Source organism: Podarcis filfolensis (genome assembly GCF_964270895.1).
Source record: "Podarcis filfolensis genome assembly, chromosome: 9".
In the NCBI taxonomy this organism is placed as follows: domain Eukaryota; kingdom Metazoa; phylum Chordata; class Lepidosauria; order Squamata; family Lacertidae; genus Podarcis; species Podarcis filfolensis.
This window is the reverse complement of record NC_139610.1, coordinates 37843598-37869787: the sequence shown is the minus strand read 5'-3', so window position 1 is coordinate 37869787 and position 26190 is coordinate 37843598. Positions and strand designations below refer to the sequence as shown.

General features: G+C 39.7%; 1 protein-coding gene and 1 long non-coding RNA gene across 13 annotated transcripts; one reads left to right on the top strand and one right to left on the bottom strand.

Moving 5' to 3' along the window:
* Positions 1–1227: 1227 nt before the first annotated feature.
* Positions 1228–5528, bottom strand: LOC310770525. 3 transcript variants are annotated; one of them, XR_014552220.1, is made up of 3 exons: positions 5389–5528; positions 1983–2131; positions 1228–1354 (listed from the first exon to the last, which is right to left on the bottom strand). It is a non-coding gene; the product is annotated as an uncharacterized lncRNA (long non-coding RNA). The 3 variants fall into 3 exon arrangements; XR_014552222.1 differs by having other exon boundaries at positions 5283–5405; XR_014552221.1 differs by lacking the exon at positions 1983–2131 and having other exon boundaries at positions 5389–5521.
* RBM46 (RNA binding motif protein 46) lies at positions 2773–20886 on the top strand (the record flags this gene model as incomplete). 10 transcript variants are annotated; one of them, XM_083631217.1, is made up of 6 exons in its annotated part: positions 2773–3520; positions 8252–8423; positions 8930–9397; positions 10021–10803; positions 15929–15988; positions 19933–20886. In XM_083631217.1, the coding sequence occupies 5 exons, from the start codon at positions 3479–3481 to the stop codon at positions 15982–15984; spliced, it is 1521 nt and encodes a 506-aa protein (XP_083487343.1). In that variant the 3' UTR covers positions 15985–15988; positions 19933–20886. The 10 variants fall into 10 exon arrangements, with proteins under 10 accessions (XP_083487343.1, XP_083487337.1, XP_083487339.1 ...); XM_083631209.1 differs by lacking the exon at positions 2773–3520 and adding an exon at positions 5581–5719; XM_083631211.1 differs by lacking the exon at positions 15929–15988 and having other exon boundaries at positions 2798–3520.
* Positions 20887–26190: the final 5304 nt, after the last annotated feature.

Here is a 26190-nt window from a genome sequence, read left to right as displayed (position 1 = left end):
AGCATTACAACACCAAACCAACTGGGGGAGAAGCTGCAACTTTGGATGAGCTGAAAGTCATAGCAATGGGAGGCACAGACATGCTCTCACAAGGAGACAAAGCTTGACCCTCTCCCAGTGAAACAAAACTTTCAATTCAGAAGGGTTCGTGAAATGAACAGAAGTTGCTGGCAGGAGCAGGGGGCAAGTGCAATGAGGACAGAAGCAGGGAGAAAGAAGGCAGTCCTCAGAATAAAGAGGAGCTTGGCCCTCCCTTCTCTTCCAGATTGTATAGTCCTGTCATCTTCTAGATAAGATAAATGGCCTCCATCAATCATCCCCCGCAGCACTCACAGAAGCTGGCTATCTGCTTGACTCCTGAAACATATTGGCCTCCAACTGGGGGGTATTGCTGATCTGACAAGGTGCTCTTTTCTGAAAGCAGCCCCTAGGGTTTGATCATTTGCATAATGGTTTATTGTCTCCACAAAACTCAGCCATGCTTCCTACATTTTCCCAGATGATGGAATTGAGACCACTTATTTGGGACAAGCAGGTAATTGTCAACCAAATGGAAATCAAAATGAATTTGTCAAGGAAACAAGGATAGTGCCACCAACTTTATAATTTACTCTCTCCCCCCCCCCAGCATGTGGTAGAGTCAATGCACGCCACTTCATACTCTCAATGAAAAGAAAGAGCTGTAGGAAACAAACATCCATTATTTGGAGACTTATTTTAAATCGGAAAGCACTCAGGGTAAGACATTTTGCTGCCCGAGGCGAGAACAAGATGGTGTCCCTTCCCATTTCATATACAGAAAGCAGCTGAAATGGCAGTTGAATCTTGCTTTAACACTGGTACAGTATCCTTCACTGCATCTGAAGACAGCAGGCTAGCTTAGGGTATATCTGACAGGACATATGACACTCCCTGCCCTCCTGCCTCACTCTACCTAATAGTAGGGCTGGTCCTGGTTATATCCACCATAGAACAATTATGGTACTTATCCATATATACTTTCTATGAATCGGAAGAGTTTTGTATTGGTGTTTTAATGGGGAAGTCCATGACTCTTCAGAAGGCTTCTGAATATTAACTGTCAGTACAACCAAAAAAACTAACTGTTGCTCAATCCTGGCTCAAATTCCAGTGAAACATAACCCACTGATATCTTTCTTCTATGGCACAGCTTTTCAGTACAGTAGTTGGTCATGAGCAAAAATGGAGGGCAGCTTTAATGCCAGGTTCCTTTTAAAATTTATTTATTGTGTGTGAGACTAATTAGATCATATCTGCTTCTCTTTGGTGATGAATCACAGTTCACCTGGGCTGCACTGCCTGTGTCTTGGTCAGCATTCTGTGAGTTGTTCATCTACAATGGAACAACAGGAACAACTGGTACAATTCTGTAGTGATGTTCTCTGTCCCACTTGTTCAGTAGCAGAAGTTTCAAAGCTGCAAAGTACTGTTTGTACCACAGCAGCTGAAGCCAAGTCTGAGGTTTTGCACAGACAAGATTAATGGGGAAGGGGAAATAATTTATCTTGCTTTTTTCTGTGCATGAGAATCAAGATTCCAGTTCTTTTAATCATTTGCATTGACTTAAGGGATGTTTGCTGGAATGCAGGGATGGGGGACCCATGACTCTTCAGATGCTGTTGTATGACATTCCCTTATCATTGGCCGTGCTGGTTGAGGCTTATGGGAACAGAGATCCAACAACATCTGGAGATCCTCAGGCTCCCCATCCCTGCTGTAATGAGAAACCCTGCCCAAAATTGTAATATTTAAGGCAAGTGATTATTCAAAGAACTGAGGCCACCCATGCCACACTTCAGCCCTTGCTTAGCGGCATCCTCCTGTTGAACTGAACACTGATACAGCATTATTATTCCTTGGTATTAAGGCTAACAAAATATATAGTCAATCTTCTTAAACTGTCTGAAGTTTCAGTCTGATAGCTGACAATGATCTGCCATTATTAAGGTAAAATGATCTACCTGTGTCAAGTGACAGGTGCACATGGGAGATGTATTCATCGAAGTGAAGCTTGAAAGCAAGACACAAAAGCACATATGATTCTGTCAGCCTCGTGTTCTTCTGCATTTTCTGCTGTGAACCTTATCCTCATTTTGCAGGCCATAATGCACTTTATAACAACAACAACAACAACAACAACAACAACAACAACAACAACAACAACAACAACAACTTATTACAGCAAAAGTCTGTACAAATGCTGAACTCCCTTAAGTAGATGAGACTGCAAATTAGAGTGGCACTTCTACTGTATGTAGTAAGAGTGCTTGAGCTAATCAATGAAATGTTCCAATGGTCTAATTAAAAACCATCCCATAAGAAAAGCAAATTCCAATTGTATACATCCGCGCAAGATCCAGAATATTTTTTACAAAAACATGTCAAAGTAATAAAAATCAAAATCCAAACTATAATGCAAGATATGGATTTAAACAGAAATCATTAGGTTAACTGTATTTTTAAGAACCCCCCAAGAGAATTTTCAGAAGTTGGGACTCAGCAATTTACTAGAACATAAACGTAGGACTTAGAGATGGATCACATGCCACTGTGAAAACAATGTGGGCTGAAAGTTAAACTGTAATTACAGTGTATGAAAACGGTATTTAAAATTCTGCAAGTAACATTTAAGATATTGAGTTTTTAATATCTCTGTATTTATTTCTGTATTTATTATATATAATGTGTGTGTAAATGTTGTTTTAAAAAGAGAGAATGTAAAGTACCCGATAAAGCTAAGTGGAAGCAACAAAAAAAAACACACCACAAACACAGCTTAGTTTTTCTGGATTAATACTTATTGCTGATTGCATTGTACTGGTGGCAGTGAAGCCCTGCTGCCTACAGTAGTACCCTTTTAACCTTGGAAGAAACAGAAAAGAGTTTGAAACAAGGTGCTGAATGCAAGTGAGATTCGATGATGGGAGAGAGAGAGAGAAACAGTGGAACACGCAAGCTGAAGATGGGGTGCTTATCTGGAAAAGCAGAGATAGGTGGTGTGTGTGTGCTATCAAAAGTGGTAGATTGCAAGGGCAGGCTAGCCTAGCAGAGCCAGACATACCCTTAGACAAAATGCCATGACCACCTCAGGTGGTAGCAGTCAGCTGTTGCTCCTGAGTTTCTGGCCATTGCCCTCTGTTGAAGGACAGAGCTGTTTATGCCACACAACCTGACCTGGGACCCTAACCTAGCCCCAAGTGCGGTGGAGGGTGCTATTCCATTCCCTACTTCCTCAGGCTGAAAAATATCCTGGGCAGGTCCTGAGGTCAGATCATTCTCACAGACAGGAGACACAGTGAGAGAGAAGAGGTGCAATTGTGTGGTGTGTAAAGAGACAATGACCCAACTGCCACGGCAACGAGATCATAGTCCTGCTTTGCAACATCTGGCAAGACAGGAAGGAGCAGCCTGGTGATCACAATGGCGTCTCACAATACTGTGAGACTTGGAACTTCTCATGGGAATTCAGAAGGAGGTGGGCACTGGTAGAAGACAGGGGGTAGGCGGAATAATTATAGTTTTGTCCCCATTCTCCTCCCTGCCGAGTTGTACATGGTCAACACTGAGAGCTAAAGATGAAGTGGATAGGTTGTGCTAACCCCTGAAGTGTTTGTAAGCAAGATGTCAGGCAGGTGGGGTCTGTCTGAGAGCAGAATGAAGTAGATGGTGCAAAGCCCCATTCATTTTTATAGACCAGTCTCCACTGGGCAGCATGCATAAGGCTGGCATTAGAACTGTATGTAAGGACCAGATGGCAACAAGCCAAGAAAGGCAGACACTGCAGGCTGCAAGCCCAGGGAAGAAGAGAAGGAAAACAAAGGTGATGATTGCCAGCACCTTTCTGCTGAAGCTCAGAAAATGGCCACACTCCTTCTACAGTCTGTGCAGAATAGGGGAGAGCACAAGGTCAGCTGGTGTAAAGTGTGTGGGACACTCAGTGGACAGCAGAGAAGGAGGAAGAAAGAGACAACTGACAGAAACCCACAAGGCAGGGGTGGGGGGATCCTTTTTCATCCTGAGGGCCGCATACCCTTTTGGGAGCCTCATGGTAATATCAGGCCAGAGGCAAAGTGGGCAGAGCAAAGAATATACATTTCACTTTGGTACAGCAGGCTAGTTTCTTCACAAAAAAGGCATTATCCGAGTTCAACATCACATTCCAGCCAGGCAAAAATGCTCAAGGAAGGGGGTGAGGTAAGACTGGTGAGGGCTTTGGCCTGGGGATAGTGTGTGTGGCCAGGGAAGAGTCCCAAAAGAAACCTGGAGGACTGCATTTGGCCCACAGGCCTGAAGTTCCACATCCCTGATGCATGAGGTGAGGCCAGAGACACAGCCAAAGGTAAGGCATTGAGGATTTTGAGCAGGGAACTCTGTCTCAGTAGCTTCCATGCAGAGAAAACTGCTAATCTCTGCTGCACCACCACCGCACAGGGCTAGATAAGGTACTGCAACTTTCAACACCAGCAAAACTTAGTGATGTGAGGACCCCACCTGGCTTTTGATAGCTGCTTTCTATGGGCTTGGCTGCTCAAACTAATTTCCTGCTCAGTACAGGCTGAGCTGTTATGGAGTACCTGAGAACTGTGCTGAACAGCTGGCCTGCCTCTTGGCTAACAACCATCCCATCCCAGCTCTGGTGATGTGAGTGTCCCACTGCCTCTGGAAAGAAGCTGTGGGGATGGCTTTTTGTTTTGCTTTTTGCACCATATTTTACCAGCCAAATTGTTGGCTGCAGGCCTGCAACTGAGATTCATTTCAGTAGAATCACACTTAGGCATCATTAACTTCCCCAGGGTGGAGCTATTAAAATTTATTGCAACTGTTTGATTGTTACCTGACAGGAAAATATATTCTTTAATATCTTTTCAGCTGTAACGTGGGGAATAATGCTAAGCTGTAAAATGCCTGTTTTTGAATTGCTTCGTGGATCATAGGAATGCCTGGAGGCCAAACGGTAGCCTGGTGCCACACTGACTGCAGTTCAGTTAGTGAGGCAAGAGTTTAACCACCAGCCAAATCTGGGCTTAGCCAAGTGGTGTGGGAGCAAAAAAGTGGCAATGTAAGCCAGAGTGAGGGAACATTTGGCCTTTGAGACTACATTTCCCATCATCCCTGGCTATTGGTCATGCTGGCTGATGGGAGTCAGAGTCCTATATGTACCTTTCCTTGCTTATTTGTTTGTTTTGTATCACAAAAAAACCCTAATTGCATACAGAGCACCAATGGTTCCCTATTCCTCTGTCAGCCACAGTTTGGCTTACCGTGTTGTGGGAACCAGGCCAGTGTGTGTAGCTATGTTGCATCTTTCCCGTTTCCTTTCAACCCTGCTCACACTTACTTGGGAGTACCCCCCCCCTTGGAACCTACTTGCGAGTAAACGTGCCTTATTCAGCCTATGAGCTGGCAGCTCCTTTCCCATTGGCTACTTCTGACCATCGACGAGAATTATTAGACGGGGGAGGCGCGTCCGTTGGGATTTACAACCGTCTCCCCTCCTGCGGGGAACCGCGCGCGACGCACGCCGCTCCACCTCTTTAAAGAAAGCGAACCCTCCCACCTGTCCTCGTGCCGCTCCGCCGGGGTTCAAGGGTTCCCATTGGCAGGCGGCCGCCGTCAATCTTTGTGAGGCGTCACGCGAAAAAAGCAGCCGGCGCAAACTCAGACGGCCGAGTGCGGCAGATGCGCGTGTGCCACACGGGTGAGAAGGCGTGGCGCGGCATCGTGTTCTCGCCCCTCTGTACAAGAGAAGGAAGCCTTATTTTCCCCCACCCACCTCCGTCCCAGGCGGTAGGAACCTGCCTGGGCGACAAGGTTGGCAGTGGTAATGTGAGGGGGTTCAAGTAATTCCTGCCCTGCCGCCGTCGGCGCTGAGCTCCTTTCCCTTTTGCCTCCTCGCTGCCTGTCTCGGTTTCTCAAGGGAAGGGGAAGCGGTCGTTCGTGAGGGCTTGGGAAAAGGGCCCACGGAAGGGCGGGAAGGGCGAGGGCCAGCGGAGACGTTCACACGAGCTGGGCGAAGCGACGGGCACAATTCGAACAGTTTCGAAAGCAGGCCGTAGAAACGGCCTTTCTCCATTTCCTCGCCTTTCCGGAAACAGAACCGAGGAAGCCCCGGGGTTTAAGGCAAACCACCCTGAGAAAGAGCCGAGGAGAAAATGGAAAGGCGGGGTAGAAACGGGAACGGCAGGCGAGCCGGCCTTGCCGTCCTCTCCTCCCTTCCACCCGCGGATGCGGCCTGTAGGCCCTGCGTCTGATCCTTCGCACCCCTGTTCTTGGTTAAGATTGGTCCCCCTGCCTATAAGGTATGGGGAAGGGGGTAGGGGGAGCCGGCCGGTAGGCCGAAAGCCTGAGGTCCAAACTCCCCGGAAGTTTTGCCGCTCCACGTTGGCAGACTTAGACTTGCGCAGCCCAGAAGTCTCGATTTGGCCATATCACCGGCACGTGGGCCGCTTTAGGATCTTGCCCCAGAAATGCCGGGGTTTTGAGTTTCTATTGGGGTTGATGCCGGCATTAGCTCCTGTTCGCGGGAGCATCAGGGACCTGGTGCTCTTGGAGAAACCACCACATCCACATCTTGAAAATACTGTGTCCAAAAGAGGAGACTTCAGGTGCATTCCTAGTAAAAGAAAACAAACGCCGCCTTTATAGAAAAGTCTCAAGATGGTCTTGAGTTTCATATTAGAAGTCATGGGGTTAGCGCTACCTTCCCAATCAAGTAAATAAAAGTAACTGAGGACCTGACCCAAATGCCCATGTTAGAAGCACTACTAAAATTGCGATGTTGTTTGTTAAAATCCGGCGTGGGGGGGGATAGAAAAATTTCTAGGGCAGTATAATTCTCGTGGAAATAAGCCTTTTCTGTGCTTGGCACAAGGGAGGGGGGGGGCTCACCAGTATCTCTAGGAAGCATGAGGTTTGGATCTCTGAGAGTACCAGTAAAATAAAATGCACTGTTTCATAAAATGAATTGTTCAGTGCCGTAATTATTCCTTCAAACAGAGTAAGAAAAGTGCATGCTACTGAGTTGTTATGTTTTACAATATTTACAGGTATTTCAACAAAAACAATTTTCAAGTAAACATTTGAATCAGTTTGAATATTTTTTTTTAATCACATTGTGCATTTCCCCCCTTCCTAATAAGAGACATTAATTGACTTGCTTTGGGGAAAAGGTTTTTATATAGCATGCAGAATTGAGCGAAGTATGTATAATAAATGTAAGTCAAACATGCTAAATTGGATCCTAGTTGAAAACCTGCATATTAAATCTATGTTTTAATATGGAAACAGACTTTCTTGGGAGGTGGTGGACTCTCCTTCATTAGAGGTTTTTGGGACAGGTCAGATGGCCATCTGTTTTGGATGCTTTAGTAGAGATTCCTACATTGCAGGGGATTGGACTAGGTGACCTTTGGGGTACCTTCTAACTCTACAATTTCAGAGAATCTATACTCAGCAATATGTATGCACTGGGAATCCTGGCTTATAACAACAACAACAAAAAAGGTTAATTGCAAACAAGCCAACTTCAAAGCTGGTTAGTTTGAGCAGAGATCTTTTGAAATAAAAAGTAAGCTCAGCAAGTACTCCTTGCCACATGAGAAGGGAAGGGGACTACTTAACCCAACACTTTGTCTTACCAGAAAATATGGTTTTTGCATTAACAACAGAAATTGATTGCTAATCAGATAGTTCTTAGCACCTGTAAATGGTTAACTGTGTTTCAGTTCTGTTTTGTTATTTTAGCTTCTTCCCATTACAGATAATAGCTTCTAGATGAAAGAGGGAGGATCACATTTGAAATAAACAAGAATTACTGAGTCCATTTAGCAGTTTATAAAAGCATTTTCAGAAGCTTGCAGTTCTTTGCACATGCACATTTATCTAAAGTAATTTGCACTAATAAAGCTAAAACACTATAAACACTTTAAACATTTTGTTTCACTTTGCTAGTTTATATTATATTCATACAGTGTTTTGGGGTTCAGGAATAGACTGCATAATAAAACCATCCAGCATGTACTAAAATCTACATTAAAAATTGATACGTAACTTAAAACATGATCCTGGAAATTAGCAAGCATATATAGATATATCATGAATTTTCTTTGAAATATATCAGGCTACTTAAACATGTAACTGCTTTTCAATAAAGGTTTTTCAATAATAAGATCTTAACATGAAATAAGAAATTGTGCTTTCTGTTTAAGCAACACTATGAACATTCTATCAGTTTGCAGAAGACGTTACAGCAATGAATGAAGAACACACAGATGTAACGAATGGGTGCAGTAAAGTCAGAACTGGTACTCAGAATGAAGCTGCCTTATTGGCTCTTATGGAAAAGACTGGCTACAACATGGTTCAAGAAAATGGACAACGAAAATTTGGTGGACCTCCACCGGGTAAGAACTCAAACCTGTGTGTTTTGAGAATGTTAAGCTTTGGAGTGGGAGTGAGGGAACAGATTTTGAATTAATACGTGTAATGTAGGTCAATTTAACATTGACTGAGAACTCTGTAGTTAGTTTTTCAAAGAGCGCAGATTCTTTTTGTGCTTAATGTTACAGGAAACTACACTTTCTATAATTTGACCTATCCCAGCTTAAGATAAAGTAACTGGATTCAAGTTGATTTATTCCTGCTTGTTAGACTAGGCTACAATTCTGACCATATTTTGCAGTAAATTCAGTTGAAATCACTAACTAGCAGGATGGGGTAGGGGAATAGAGCTATTAAACTATTTTCAAACTCCATTAATAAAACAGATATTTTACCCCATCTATTTATCATACAGGAAACAACAAATTAGAAATTTCCTAATGTGTTAAGACATGTATGTTAAAGTTCTTATTGGCAATGTATCTTGTCTCATAGCATTTGTAATAATGTGCTGAACAATTTTTTTAAGGTTGGGAAGGTCCACCACCACCTCGAGGCTGTGAAGTTTTTGTAGGGAAAATTCCCCGTGATATGTATGAAGATGAACTAGTTCCTGTTTTTGAAAGAGCTGGGAAGATCTATGAATTTAGACTGATGATGGAATTTAGTGGTGAGAATCGTGGATATGCATTTGTAATGTATACAACCAAAGAAGAAGCTCAGCTTGCCATTAGGATCCTTAATAATTATGAGATCCGTCCTGGAAAATTTATTGGTGTTTGTGTAAGTTTGGATAACTGCAGACTATTTATTGGAGCTATCCCAAAAGAAAAGAAGAAAGAGGAGATCTTAGATGAAATGAAAAAAGTTACAGAAGGTGTAGTAGATGTTATTGTTTATCCAAGTGCAACTGACAAGACAAAGAATCGTGGTTTTGCATTCGTAGAATATGAATCCCACAGAGCTGCAGCTATGGCACGAAGAAAATTGATTCCTGGTAAATCTTTGTTTTTCATATAAAGTGTAAACACATTCTTTTCAAGCACTTCATTCCTAGATATGGACTTCACTAAGAGCTAAACTTGATGAGATAGTGGCAGGTTCTTCTTCCCTAGCCATGTAGAAAGCAGGGAGTGGCGATCTGATTAAGAACAAAATGGGCAGCACATAGGTGATGAATGCTAAATTATCCCCCGGCTACAGTTTACCTTGAAGTCTGTGTTCAAGTCCTTTTCTCCCACACTTTTGTTCTTAAAATTGGACCACTATTTCATACCTGATAGAGTCAATTTGGGTTTTTATTATACTGATCTGCTGCCATCACAGCTAGTTCAGCCCTAACATACTCAAGCGAGAAATGAAGAAATGACAATGAGCGTTCTTACATAAAGCAAATTTGTGTTTTTCCTGTGTAGCTGAGAGTTGATTCTTGGCTCTCTTCTGATTTGGTTCCCTGCAAATCAACCACGATGCCCCATCCCACATTGCTTATGAAAGCCTTCAACCATTTGGAAAGGCTTTTGGGGGTTGTGGGGTAAAGGGAGAAGTAGATGAACATTCTTAGATAACTATGGAAAATGTTAAAAATTGATGCATTTTCATTTCATTTTTCTTTCATAGGAACATTCCAGTTGTGGGGCCATACTATTCAGGTTGATTGGGCAGACCCAGAAAAAGAGGTTGATGAAGAAACCATGCAGAGAGTCAAAGTATTATATGTTAGAAACTTGATGATCTCGACTACGGAAGAAACAATTAAGGCTGAATTTAACAAATTTAAACCAGGAGCTGTTGAGCGTGTAAAGAAACTTCGAGATTATGCTTTTGTTCATTTTTTCAACCGAGATGATGCAGTTGCTGCTATGTCAGTAATGAATGGGAAATGCATTGATGGAGCTAGCATTGAGGTAACACTGGCCAAGCCAGTAAACAAAGAGAGTACCTGGAGACAACATCTGAATGGACAAATTAGTCCCAGTTCTGAAAACCTCCTTGTCTTTGCAAACAAAGAAGATGGTCACCAAAAATCACTACCGAAGCCAGCCAGTCTCCCAATTCGACTTAATGGACAGCACAGTCCAAGTCCTCCTGAAATAGAAAGGTGTACTTACCCATTTTTTCCTGGAACAAAGCTTACTCCAATTAGCATGTACTCATTAAAATCTAGTCATTTTAGTTCTGCAGCAATGCAGTTAGATTATTATTGCAACAAAAATAACTGGGCTCCTCCAGAATATTACTTGTATTCAACTACAAGTCAAGATGGAAAGGTTCTACTAGTGTACAAGATTGTTATTCCTACTGTTGCAAATGGATCCCAAAGTTATTTTATGCCAGACAAACTCTGCACAACAGTCGAAGATGCAAAAGAATTAGCAGCACAGTTTGCACTGCTACACTTGGGTAAGTTCTTAAAACTTTTATTAGTGTTGTTGTGGTTCTTGGTGTTCATTATTTTAGCAGAATGAATAATTAATCTAAAGCAAATAAGACTTCATAGTAGCCCCTGGTGATTAGTAAGCAAGCTCTATGGAAAAGCCTGCATTTTATACTCCAGAGATACTTTAGAGTCTTTTACATACACCAAGGGATGTAGAGACTTTGTACTTTTTGCCTCAGAACGCACCTGTCAGATACTCAGTTTCATCTTTTTAACTGTCAAGCAGCAGCATGCTAGAGAACAAGAATACATTTAATCTTCAGTGTAAATCTGATTTTCTTTGTTGTTTTGGACCATGTTCTTCTGGGATCTTTGCCTTTAAGATTGAAGCTTCTTCTAGTTTTATTGAAAAGGCAGTGGCAGTTAATTTTCATTTCAATCACATACTTGCGTTGGGGGGGATTGCAGAAAAAAAATGATACAGTAAAGTTGTTTGGGGATGGAGTTACGCAAATGCGTTAACTTTTCTCAGGGCTTTGGGAGGCATTTACTGTCCTTAGAGATGTGTTGGTCAAGCACCAGCATGTGGCCCTCAGAAGGCGATACAGCTCTTGCACTTGAAAAAGTTTCCCACCTCTGGTTTTTTAAGCTATGAGTGGTAAAATATTTCCCCAAACCTCTTCACCCTTCCTAAGCTCTTTTTACAAGCAAATAGTCACTGTTTGCAAAAGCTACCCACTTCCTTTGTGAAAAGGACTAATTTATAGTTGATAAGGCCTTAGAGGTTGTAAAATAAAGGGTTTGTGAAAACTCAACCAGGAAAAGATAAAGCATGATTGAGGTCACATCTGCAGGAGAAAGTGCTATTCAGCTACATGATTAATGTTACAAATCAGAAGACATGTCGGGCGGGTTATGAATTAAATTATTATTGCCCAGCACTGTGTGTATATGCAGTTGCGCATGAGTTGATTGCATGTAAGTGGGAGAATGCCTGTACAGCATTTATAATCTGAGGGAAGTCTCAGGCTCAGTCAGCTGCCAATTTGGATTTTTTTCAGTTGATTATACTTAGTTCTACCTTACTTGTTTCTTAAGTACCGTACTTATTACTGCTCTGAGTTACCTTTCCCCCCACACCCATTCCTTTTGTATTATTCTTGGATCCAATCTTGCATAGCAGGGGCCTCCTAATTGACTTGCCTTGTGTGACTTTTACATGACTGAAGTATTGTACTGTACAATATGGTCTGGTTGATGAGGTTTGGTACTGCTGTCTCTGCCGACTTCTCGTAACCAGCAGTTTTAAGAAAGTGAATACCCTAATTCTTAGTGCTCAAACTACACATTCTGTTGGATATTTTCTACTACTGTATTACAGGGGTTACTATACTATAATATTCAGAATCCCTATCAGGATTATATGCCTAATCTCTATTGCATTGTCTACTTCCTGCCAACTCAAAGTTCAGGTTAACTTTTATCATTATAAAAGCTGGTATTTGAGAATTTTCAGCACAGTAGCTATAATAAACACTCCACTTCCTTTTCTCAATCTAAAATTGAAAACTTTACAGATGATCTGTTTCTTGAAAACATCCTATTTGATATGCCCCATTGATAATATTTTGCTGCTATGCAAAATCCAGAATTGTAGCTGAAGCCCTCAAGAGGAAATAGGTACAGTAAGACTAAAGGCATAATAATACATAGTGTTTGTATAGCACTGCCAAGTATTCAAAGTGCTTCAGGTGCATTATCTAGTTGTAATCTCTACAACCTTGCAAGGCAAGTCATTATTTTCTTCCATTTTTGGAGATATGTGGGGACTGAGAGCGGGAGAGAGGGTCTTGGTTAAGGCTACCTAGTCAGCTCATGGCTGAGGTTAGATTTGAACTACCGTATTTTTTGCTCTATAAGACTCACTTTTTCCCTCCTAGTCTTATGGAGCGAATGCAGGCTGCGCAGCTATCCCAGAAGCCAGAACAGCAAGAGGGATTGCTGCTTTCACTGCGCAGCGATCTCTCTTGTTGTTCTGGCTTCTGCGATTCAGAATATTTTTTTTCTTGTTTTCCTCCTCCAAAAACTAGGTGCGTCTTATGGTCTGGTGCGTCTTATAGAGCAAAAAATATGGTAAATTGTACCTCTAGTTTCATCACTACTCTCTATTACTTTTCATATTCACATATAAGTCATAGTTATATGTGAGATTTGAATGATCTCCAGTAAGGATGGGTGAATCAGTCAATTATGGGTTCTTCCAAGTTTCTCATTTTCAGTTTTCCACATTTCCAGATGTTTTGGGACTACAGTTCCCATCATCCCTGGCCACTGGTCTTATTTGCTATGGATGATAGTTGTAGTCCCAAAACAGCTGGAGGGCCGAGTTTGGGGATGCCTGATATACACATTTGGCAGAACAGTTTCCCCTAATAGTATGCATTGTACATTGTTTCCACTAATATATGCATTTTTATGCAAACTTTACTCCAGTACATGCATTTATTTACACGTTACTTGGTTGGAAAACTGAATTGAAAAATTAGAAGAATTTTTGAGGTCGTTTTGGTTCCTGTATTGGTTTGGGAAGTGTGAATCAAATGCAAACTGTATTGAAATCTGTGACTAAACTTGTGTCAGTTTACAGTAAACATTTCATTTTCCTTCCATTTTCCTATCTGTATTAACAATTTTCAAACATGGCAGTACAAGAGAGGCTTAAAAGTATATTTATTTAGTTAGATGGCTGGCCACTTTTCAGACCAGTAGTGTCACAAAGTGCTTTACAATAACTAAAACACTTCAGTAACAATAATTAAAATACAACATGACAAACATAGAATAGAATAGGCGAAAGCCAGCATTGGAAACATGTCCCAACTATTCTAGCTCAATTGTCAACCTCACCCCATTTTAAAACAATATTTCTTTAGAGCTTGTTTAAAAGAGATAAGAAATGGGGCTTTCCTGACTTCTACTGGAGTTGAGTTCCATAAAAATGGGGGACCACATCAGAAAAGTCCTGGTTCTTTGTGTCTTATCAGCCAAATAGATTTTACAGGCAGGAATCTTAGGATTTGAGTTGACTGGAATAAGTACAGGAGATAACATAAAGTAATATGAACTCAAACTGTTCAGGGCTTTAAATGTTATCAACAATTTTGGCATGATTGACTTAATCTCTTGGTCCCAGGCAGAAGCGAGGCAGCCACACTTTGTACCAACTGTAGTTTCCAATATATCTTCAAAGGCTATTTGGAGTACATTGCAGTAGTCTAGTCTGGAAATCACTAATGCGTGAATGACTATGGCAGGGTCAAATTTCTGAAGATTGAGTGGTACGATAGCTACAAACTTAAGTTGATAAAATGCACCCCTGTACTTTCTCTCACTCCTAGTCCTTTGAGGCCTAGTCAAGAGAATAGAAACAGATCTACAAAGTATGCCAACCGAAGGAAGGCCACAAACAAAAGAATACATTGAATCCTTCCTTCTGGCAGTGCCCTCCATGAGGCAGAAATGCGTCTTACTGTTGCATTTGAGAGTTGTACTCAGGACTTGCATGTCCTAAGTTTACAGGAATTATAATGATGGGATACTGTATATAGTCTTACATAAAAGTCTTCCTGTTACACAGTTTTAGAAATCATTTTGGGGGAGTAAATATATGAACACTTCGTTTCAAACATTTTGTTCATCATTTTAAAGAAAACATTGCATCATCCAGATTTTTCCAATTTTTCAGAAAAAAAGCTTTGAGGGGAAAAGGGGCCTTTAAAAAAATACTATGTTCCCTCCTTCCCCGGGGCCTTCACATTTCTGATTGTTTATTAGAGAAAGGAACCAGCCTGCCACTTCACACAACAGGATAACAACAACAAATCTAACATAGCTAGAGGTTGAGAGATTTTTCAAACAGTATAAAGTTGCACTTACCATTCAGCTTTTGCAGTTAAGTACAGTGGTGCCTCGCAACACGAAAATAATCCGTTCCGCGAGTCTCTTCGTCTAGCGGTTTTTTCGTCTTGCGAAGCAACCCTCTTAGCGGATTAGCGCTATTAGCGGCTTAGCAGCTATTAATGGCTTAGCGGCTAAAAGGCTATTAGCGGCTTAGCGGCTTAGAAAAAGGGGGGGAAAGCGAAAAAAATTGCAAAACTCGCAAGATGTTTTCGTCTTGCGAAGCAAGCCCATAGGGAAATTCGTCTTGCGAAGCGCATCGAAAAACGGAAAACCCTTTCGTCTAGCGGGTTTTTCGTCTTGCGAGGCATTCGTCTTGCGGGGCACCACTGTACTAATAACATTAGATTACTGAAAAATGTCCATGTTTGGAAACACAATTTAAAATGTTATTATCAGATGCTGAGAAGGGAGCTATCACAGAATTGTCAGTTATTGGTAGATATGGAAACCAACTTTAAATTATCTGTATTAAAATGTAAGAAGATCATGGGTTATACTGCCTCAATGGACATGTGAAAGTTTATAGGAGAGAGAAATAGTAAACATTTTTCCTGTGCCAATATACCTGAAAATAAATACAAAGTAACAGATAGGTTTCCTTGTATAAAAGGGATTTTTTGTTTGTTTGGCAACTATGTCCTTTACTAAAACCAATGGGAGTCTGATCAAGTTCATAATCGGCAAGACCCCTGTATTTAGATCTTGTTATTTTAGTATATGTTATGCAAATCTATACCCTGTGACTTCAATGTACTAAGGAAACCTCTAGATTGCTTTTGGTTAGAAATGAAGAGCTCAGTACTTCTGAAACTTATGCCTTGAGATCAGCACTGCAACAGCATTCTATTCTTGTGTTCTTAGCTGGCATATTTGTGAAGGTGTATTTTGCAATGCCAACACAACATAACAGTATTGTACTGCATAATGAATTTTGTGGCGGTTGTTGATGAAGGACTTGGTGCCCTTTTTCTTAAGGTGTGTGCTAGTACAGGAGGATTGGGGGTTGTTAATCATAACTTCAGTGTGCGAAAGATCAATGCCCTAAAGTGAGTTGAGAACTAAAAAGTTACACGTACATAACAAACTGAAAATGCATAGTCCAGTTAATTAAGTTCCAGAATTCCATACACTTTTGTTAGGGTTAACATCACCTTGAAGATTGTTACATTCTGTCTCCACTGCTTGCAGAAAGGGTACATAACTTCCCCAGTCTGGACCTGTGTAGGAAAATTTGGAGAAAGTAAGCAGGTAAGTAACTTGATTGAAGAAAAAAAAAAAGGGGCCAAATTCATGCCTGGTTAAACGCTTGGAATTTCCCCCGGAATGAAATTGCCATTTGCAGAGAAATAACTTGTGCTTTGATTATTGCACTTCTGTTTTGAATGTTGCATGTAACTTCAGTAATTAATCCCCAATAGTAAAAAGTCACAAATTCTCCTCCATTGTAAAGAGTGATCAGGGTATATATTTAACTATTGGCAGAAATAATATGAAAATATGTGAATACAATATTTTTTCCTTTCATATTTTTTTAAACGGCACAAGGAATTTCTGTGTGACAAAAATCATGCTTAAATGAGCCTTTCTCTGAGAATTATGACCTCCTTAAGTTGCATATAAACTAATTGATGTTTTAATACTATTTTTTCTGTTCTCCCACACCATCCACTGATACTAAAATGTCTTCTACCATTCAATTTTTTTTATTTATTGTGACTCCTTTTGCTTCTTTTTTGTCTCAGCCCCCAAATGCTGATTTTACTGTCACACTAAATTCTTTCCCTTTTCATTTCACATTTTTATCTAGATTATGGCAGAAGCTTATGCATATTATTCATGTTTAGCACCTAGTATATTGTTAGCATGCCTATAAATAATGTTGATGACATAGTGCCTGTGTTTTGGTTCATTGAGCTTTAAAAGATATGTTGAAAAATAAAAGGCAAGGTTTATGAAGTCCAAGGAATGAAGTTGGTCTGAACCTGTGTACTCTACTTTAACTGGAGGGCTGCAAATTAAATCATTTCTAATCCCCCCATGCCTCCCCCCCAAAAAAAATCCTGCCTAGTTCAGGAGAGTAGATATGCTAGTATACTGTAGCAAAACAAGCCATGATATTTATGGCACTTTAAAAGACTTAAAACGAATTTATTGTCAATGCAGGTTTTAAGAACTATAGTATAGCATTTACATTTTCCTAATAATACAGTTATGTACTTGTTTTTGTTTTGAACCAATATGTAACTCTGCCAAGTCATCTAGAACAGTGGTTCACAACCTTTTTGGTATAGCAACCCACAAGTTCACATTTCCTTGCTATGGTGATCTATAGCTTCATTGTCACGTGAATTTTGTATCTTAGGTCTTTGACAGCCATCAGCTTTGTGCATTTTAATGGCATGTTTGCCTATTTTATAACCAACAACTTGAGGCACCCAAAGACAAATTTACTTAACACTCCTATTAATGTGCAATTTGTTGAAATATTTATAGTATAGTACGGATTCCATTCAACTTCCAAGGTACGACTGTACTTACAAAGTGATTCTCAGTTTTGTTTATGGGAATGTCAGAACACCCACCATCTGGATTGCAGGATATTGCTTCAAAAGCTACAAAAATTATTCTATAAACATATGGTTACATAAACAGTGCCTTAGGCCCCCATCTGTACTATATGTTTAAAGCAGTATTATATCACTTGGCTTCCCCCAAGTAATCCAGGAAACTGTTTGTTATGGGTGCTGCAAATTGTTAGAAATCCCTATTCCCCTACAGAGCTACAATTCCCCAAGTGGATTAACAACCCAGGGAACTCTGGGAACTGTAGTTCTGTGCAGGGGAATGGGTTTTTCTAACAACTCATAGCACCCTTAACAAACAACAGTTCTTGGGGGGAACTGAACTTTGGGGGAAGCCATGAGTGTGAAAGGACGTGGGTTGTGCTATGGTCTAAACAACGCCAGCCTCTTGGGCTTGCCGATCAGAAGGTTGGTGGTTCGAATCCCCGTGACGGGGTGAGCTCCTGTTGCTTGGTCCCAGCTCCTGCCAACCTAGCAGTTCGAAAGCACGCCAAAAAAGTGCAAGTAGATAAATAGGTACCACTCTGGTGGGAAGGTAAACAGCGTTTCCGTGCGCTGCTCTGGCTTCCAGAAGTGGCTTAGTCATGCTGGCCACATGACCCACAAAAACTGTCTACGGAGAAATGCGGGCTCCCTGTAAAGTGAGATGAGCGCTGCAACCCCAGAGTCGTCTGCGACTGGACTTAACTGTCAGGGGTCCTTTACCTTTACCTTTTATGAGTATGAAAGTGATGTAATACTGCTTTAAATATATAGTGTAGTTATAATGAACTATAAATATTTTTTATTGTTTTATTCATGATAAAGTCTATTTTAGCAAGTACAGTAATAGTGGCAGTGTATGCACACATTGTGGCCAACTGTCACCTGATCTGCCATCATCTGCCAGGGAGCAGTTTCCAAGCATTAAAATGTAAGACTTGAGCCTTTCTCTTTGTCAACATAGCATTCCAATATGCCAATGAAGCAAAAAGTTGTAAGAGGTGTTCATTGTTTCAGTTAAGGATTAAAAGTAAAAAATTATTATTTGGGGTTTAATTATAAACTCCACTTGCACAGGCATTGCAAGTTGCAACCTATAGGCTGGGAAACACTGTTTTAGAATATAATCTGTTGGCTAAAACCAAGAGTAGCTTCATCCTGTTCCTTTTACGGTGTTGAGAAAATAATGTGGCTAATTTCGGCTTGTATTATCTTGGAAGGCATAACTGAGTGGGGAAATTAAGAATTTTTGTTGGTCAATCATAAAATAGAAATTTAATTTGTTACTAAGCAGTATTGAATTTTAAGATGCACATGCTGGGAAATTATTTATAGATGTGTTTTTAGCTGTTTTCCTTTGAAAGGCTTATTGCAGTTCTGCAGGTTATTATTAATGTATTTGCGCAGCAGCAATAATACTTAAATTGTTAAAAGATGTAGGTGTATACCAAGATGCATGGGAGTTAAATATTGGCTAATTGATGTGATAAAAAGTACTGCCACTTTCTTTTTCTTCGAAACTGATTTATTTCTAACTTGTAGATTGAGTCTTAAAGGCAAAGATTTAAAATTTGCTAAGGTTGGACTCTTGGAAACCCATTATTTAAAACACTTCAGTGTGGCAGCATGATCTGTTTCTGCAAAATTAAAGATGCAACTGATATCTATAAATGAAATTTCTGTTAGGCAGGTGCTAATTAGACATTATGTACAACTATGTGAATAAAGCACTGAAGGCTTTCTTACTAGTAAAATACTCTTTTGAAAGGAGGCATCTCTGTTCCAAATCTGATTCCAGGTGTGTTTAATCTTCAGAATGAGTTTCTGATCATTCAGGAGGAAAGATGCTGATAATTGGGGGTGAAGAAGGACAGAGGGAGGGCTAAATCTTTTCCACTCCATGTGCCCACCCAATCCCAACAAACAGCTTAAAGATTTTATTCTAAAAGGCTTGCAGGGTTTCTTTATATGCATTTGCATATAATGTTTAATTAGACCCTAGGTGCCCAGTATTCGTAGCTACTAGGAAAAAAAATTCTGAGCCACCTCTTAGTGTAACAAGATTTGCAGTTCAGTATCATCCATCTTCATTGTGTTTGACCTTTTTGAGGCTTGAAATGTATAGACAGTTGTTTAGCTGAAGGACAAAGCATGTAAGCTCCTGTCTCCATGTGACAGTCATGCAAATTGCTTTTACCTCCACCGTGCCATGGGTTATGCGCTGGACAAGTTGTAATGCTGTACCAGGCTACTAGATGGCACCACAAAGTCTTCATTGGGGACATCCAGGGAGGTAGCCAGAGTTCCTCCTGATAGTTCATTTTGTACAAGGAAGACAAGTGCTCTCTCTGTATGGCCCTGTCATACTTTGTTTTAGAGAGCTTTGGCTCAAAGCAGCCCATGTGTATAGGTAGTCTTCAGTGCTGTTGGTGAGCAGCAAGGTTTTGAGTGAGGAATGTGTAGGTTGCATGGAAATCTTCAGTAAAAGGCGAAAGATACCTGTTTGCATAGTCTAGATTTGCAGAAAACTAAAACAGTGACCATTGTTTTATTTCTTAACTTTTGTTGCTTAATTAAACCTCTGTTGTACATTCAAACTTAACTCAGATTATTATTGTTTTTTTACAGACTACAATTTCCGTCGAAGTTCAGTAAATAACATTTCTCCAGTTAGCGCTACTCTCTCTTCTGGAACAACCAGCATGTTACCATATGCATCCAGACCATATTCTTATCCAAGCTACCCTTTGTCACCAACAATTCCACTTGCTAATAGCAACCATGTTGGACAGCGTCTGTATATTTCCAATCAGGCCTCATTCTTTTGAAAAAAAAAAAGAGAAAAAGCTGGATGAAAATGGAATACATTTTATTTTATTTTAAATCTAGAGTGTAGTTTTAGTTTTAATCGGGTCCACGCAATTAGTTTTGGTGAGTTAACTTTATCTATTTTACAGATTGCTTATAAATTTACTGAATTTGTGTGAAGATAAAGTTTCAAACGTGTTTTTGTTTGGCAAGAGTGGGATTCTTTCAAACGTGACATAGTATTTCATGCCTTGTCTAATTGTAGGTAAGGGAATCCAAGTAATATTTTTTTTAAGTAATTACTTTGCTGAATGGTAGCATTAACATATTTTAAGTGCCTACAAATGTTGGTTATAATCTTGTTGCCAAGGATCACACTTTTTTTCTTTTCTCTTGGAGATGGGAAACATTATTTAGTTAAAAAGCAAAGTATTATGTAAGAAGGAAATGATACATATGAGAGATTTATTTTTGTAGAAAAACAAAAACAAACTTAACTCCAAGTGAATGCCTCCAAATTTGACTTCACACAAATAACTTATATACTATTGTGGTCCTTGTAAATCACTTTGCATTTTAGTTGCATCATAAATATTTGTTTTATTAATGAAACAAATTATTTTGTGTTAATTTATCCAGTGTTTACATTGTTAAGCATTATTTGTTAAAGGTACTGTTCTATTTGCATGTTGTCATGTTTTTAATGTTTATATCATGTGTTTAATTCCATACTTGAATGCAGACATTTTGACATTAAATTCTTGCTGTATAAAATACTAATGAGATTTGTCTTTAATACGTAAAGTAGTCGTCAGTAAATTTCAAATCAGCTTATTACCATGATTCTGCCCCCTGTGGTGTTGAACCAATAAGTTATCTGATTAAAATGCACATATTGCAAACCACTGTATGAAACTTCAAATAAGGTCCAATTTATAAGTTATTAGAGTGGATTCTCTGTCGTCCATTCAGTTGCATGCTGTATCACTAACAGATACAGAAATGTGGATGGGATAAAGGGCATTGTTCTTTCACCTCCCATCTTGATTTCCAAATTTAGGCACTGGAAGGGTTAAGGCACCTCCTGTCTACCACTGCTCCTCTTCTCCCTATTACCCCCTGCTCTGAACCTGGTTTTCTTTAAAGAGCTTCTGCATATAAATATAAATAGCAACATATGTTGTGGAATATTAATAATAGTTGCTTCTCAATGAAGACAGCATACTTACTTTGAACTGTAGGTGGCAGCAATGTGCTGCATGAATGGCTTCTAGAGTTTATTTACATCCTGCCTTTGGAATTGAAAATATCAATGCAGCTAGCAAAGGAAATAAAAAACAAATGGGTCTAACGAGCTATGGAAGTTTAGTTTACTTTCTCTTAGTTAACTCTTAGTTAGATGACTAATTCCAAAGATCCATTAGTTATCAAACACTACTTTTAAACTTACAGTGTTGTGTTGAACAACTGAAACATTTGCTGCTACGAAAGGAAGCAGTTAATCAAATTCTGAATGTGAAAAGAAATTGTCAGTTGCAGCATGAGAAAAGTTATATGGTTGCATTATAGCAGTCTTGCCTGCTCCCTGTTAATAATGGAGAGCATTAATTTTCCACAGTGCTATGTGTCTTCCAGACCTATGCCAAACTTTGAGGGAAAAGGCACCTAGGCAGATGTGCCACAAAGCCGAGAAAAGCTGCTGCTACCTGGTATATGTTTTAATATTAATTTGTATCCATTTTCAGATCATGGGCATAATCCAGGCAGAGCCCTCCCCCTGCCTCATTCCTAATTGCAAATGACCTAAAGTTAAGAAATTTTAGTAAATTGGATTATTTTTTCCTACTAAAGTCAGTGGAACTTGATAATGATTTATCTTGGTTGGCCAATGCTCCATAGCTCCAAACTGGGGAATTTTTTTAGTCTGTAACTTGAATTTGATATTTGTGAAGATGCATATTGTTTAGAAGTAGGCTTTCTTTCCCAGTAGAAGCAATCTGGTTTGTTTGTCAGCACAATGTATATCCAGTGTATTTCTCTTATGGGAAAACCAAATGCATGTATTTTTTTTTTCATCTGAAGAGATTGCAAAATAGTTTTCCAGTTTCAAGCTGGCATTGGCTACAAATCAAAAGCAGATGTTTTACTGGTGAGATGGACAGGTTCTCTTTGTTAATGCTTACCCACCAGTTCAGTGCTATTTCGACTAATCCCCAGACTGATATATGTAAATGTGGATTGCATTTTGATAGCTCTAACTTGACCCTACTGAACTTGGTACTCTGTACTAAGGAAACCCAGGAAACAGTGCTTAAGTCTAATGCTAGAAAAGGATCTAATACCTGTGTCAACACAGAAGACATGGAGTAAGCTTCCTTCACCTAATGGCATGAAGGTTTTTATCCACTGATATGTAGAGAGCCATGGGATAGTGCTATTATGAAAATGATACCGAAATCAAGAAAATAACCTGCAGTAAAGCCTTATAAATACAACTATAAAACTTACTGGAGCTTCTGGTTTGGAAAGAAACCTCATAATATTTCAGCAACATTACATTCGGAAAGAAAAAAACCTTACAGTATTTGAAAACACCAGGGTTGAGATTTAGTTTGATTTGTGTTAATTTAGCATTACTCATTACAGCCCACATTGACAACTTCAGACTCCTTGTTTTGTAATGCAGTACCGAAAAAAAATGAGAAGTTTGTTTCATGTTGTTCATATCTGGAACTTTTCTATAGTGTTACCAAAATGAAACATTCAAATCCCTCTGGATGATATCCAGCTGCAGCTGCCTGTCAGTTTTCACAGTGGCACAGTGGGATTTCCTTTGCCCCCTGCACACAACACGCCAAATCTGTTCTTGAGCTTTAGAGAGCCTTCAAGTAGATTTCAGGAGGATGGGGGCAGAGAGGAAGGGGAAGACCCTTTGTGCAAGTTGAAGTCTATTTGATATTTACGTATTTGTTTGGAGAGTTTACATACTGCTTAATTACAATTGTCTCTTAAGCGGTTTACAAGGAACACATTGAACATAAAAATGGGTTAAAACAGTAGGATCAGAATTCAGTCAAAATGCCTGCTGGAATAAAAAAGTATTCAGTAGGAAACCTGTTCAGCTTCAGCTGGAAGGGAGTTCCATAAAAGGACCTACAGTGGTAACCATTTCCTCATTGCAAACAGACTTTCCAGACTGTAGGTTCAGCTTCTGTTGCTGCTGTAGCTTTACTGACATGATAAAGTCTTTTCATAAGATGGTCCCCTCCACAAAATGCCTGAGATGTGGTTCAGCTTACAAGCTGCCTGACAATGATTACACCTATCTGAAGAATATTCACATCATATATAAAGATGGATGAGTTCTGTCAACTGCCACTTCCAAATGACAACATTTGTCTTAATTCTGTATGAGCTTCATAGTTGGCAAAGGCAGAAATTGTTATTTCACATTACAGATGGTAAACTTGTGTTCAGCTGTGGTTTAAAGCCTGACATGTCTGGGAAATTTGCAAAGGGATATTAGTCTGTTGCAACAAAAAACAGTCACGGCATTTTAAAGATTATTGGCTGTAATGAAAGCTGCCATTGCCCTTGTACAACAGACTTCCACTTGTGCAATGGGTCTTCTCTCTCCTGCAGCCGCTTGTCTCAAAATTTGTTCCAGAGGTTTGGGAGACCCTTTGTAGCAGATTTTGGAGATGGACAGAGAGAGGAAGGAGAAGGGGAACAGTGTTTGCACAGTGTTTGAAATGCCCCAACAAATTTATTATGGCATAGATTTATGGATTATGGTTCACTTCATCAGATGCATGAAGTGTTATCCTGAGTTGCAGATACATATACATATAGTTACAGTGAGTTCAGAAGAAAAATAAATGAAGCAAAGTTCTGATAGTAATTGTTATTACCCATGGTAGTTCACAAAATGCCGATTGCTGATAACACAGACATCCCCAATGACGTGGTCTCCAGATATATTGGACCATGACTCCCATCACCCCTAGCCAGCATGGTTGTGGAAGGCTGTGATAGTGATAAAGCTGTAGAAGAATGAAACTGAAGTAATGACTAAGGCTGCAATCCTAGTCATGTTTACTCAGAAGTAATTTCCATTGAATTCAGCAGGGGCTTATGGCCAAGGAAGCACTGTTAAAGATTGCAGCCTAAATTATATCCAGATACTGTAAATGAAACTGGGTGCCCAAACATTTAACGCTCACTGCTAAAGCTAACAATAGGTACATAACAGAATAATCTTAATAATTTTGATGATTCATCACTGATTTTTTTACATAATAGTATTTAATCTCTACTTAAAAGAATAAGGTAGCATTAAGACATTAGCTGTTCTTCATGTTACAAAGATTTGGGGATTTTGGACAGAATTTTCAAAGTAATGTATACAAAACTCCCTTTTCTTCAATAATTGTGCACAGCACTGAACATTTTCCTAATTCCATATATATTGGGTTTTCATTATGTTTTATCTCTTCATTCTTTTATCATTATCTGAATAGTGGATATCTTCACACAAGAGATAAGAATCACAGAAGAGATTATGCAAATGTTGGTAAGGGAATCTCGGCAGAATATATAGTAGTTGCACCTACAATTACAGTCAAACATTCCAAATACTGTTAAAGAAAATTGGACTGTTGTAAAAATTACTTTTATGCATTGTGTCAAAATGATAGTTCTGACTTCCCACTCAGTAATTTAAAAAAGTGACTGTATATGTATTTCTCATTTCCCCAAAAAGCAAGTATTTAGGAGACTTCTCTCCTAGACAGATTTCTAGATCACATTTAAATAAATATTCTTTTGGTGCATTAACATTATATTAAATGGCATGGAATTATCTCCTAAAAATATAAAACATAATTGTAGCATGAGTGCATAAAACAATAATCTGGGCACAGTGTTCATGCACGGGTTACCGTAGGAGCACCTACCATTTGCAGCACCTACAAACTGCAAAACATCCTTTAGCAACAACTCTGCCCAGAACATACTGAACACGACCTCCCTAATCAGACAAATCACTTACTAATAGACACTCTACCTTATCTCAGCTTCAGTTTATTGGCCCTCATCCAGGTCATCATTGATCCCACACACTGATTCAGCACCACCACTGCCTTACTTGCCGTTCTTTACACACAGAATGATCTGGGGCATGGAGTGGAGGAGGACTCAGAAAATCTAAGCTTTATGATTTAAACAAAGGGGTAATATAGAATTATTTGTCAACTTCCAATGGCATTCTGGATGACAAGGATCTTTGATTCAGCAAAGGACTTACCTTAACCTATATAATAACAGCAAACACATCTTCTGAGTGTGGATCCTTATTTAACCAAAATGACACCGTCTACACACAAGGAATGTATCAGCCAGCATGGAGTAACCAAGGTTTGCAGAATAATGTTGGGAAGGGAAAGTGGGAAATGGAATGGAGAATCCTGGAAAAGGCTGGAACTCTTAAAATCCATTCCACACTGCAATATTTTGTTGCAGGTCCTTCTTTGGCTCTTATTTATCTACAGAATTTTGTCTCCCGGAGTCAAAAAACAGAATTTGGTTTAATGGCCTGGAACCTCCTTGAGCTTTTATTGTCCACAATACAGCCACATGTCAAATCATTTGTAGGTTGCAGCCACCATGAGTGAATGCCCAGTTTAACAGTTGCATATGTAACATAGTTGTAGACAATTTAGTTTTCAAATTTGTCCAGCTGATAGAGGTGATCGGTATTTATTATGCACGCGGTGCAGCACAATTACTTGCATCCTTTATTTTCTGTGGATTTCAGACAGACGTGATATATATCTGAACAGCTGCTCTAACAACTACACAATACATATGCTCAGATATCATAAATCAGCAGAAAGTTATAGGCGTGCTAAATCCTTTTCGTTTGATTAGCAAGTAGGTTAATTTAAATCCTGACAGGAGCAAAGAAAGAAGAGCAAGGCACTCCCTGATAACAGTCTGCTTCCTTAGAAAAACTTGCCTTTGTGCTTTGTGTTGCAGATCGACTTGGCCAAGTGTCTGCACTGGCTGCTTTTCAGACAG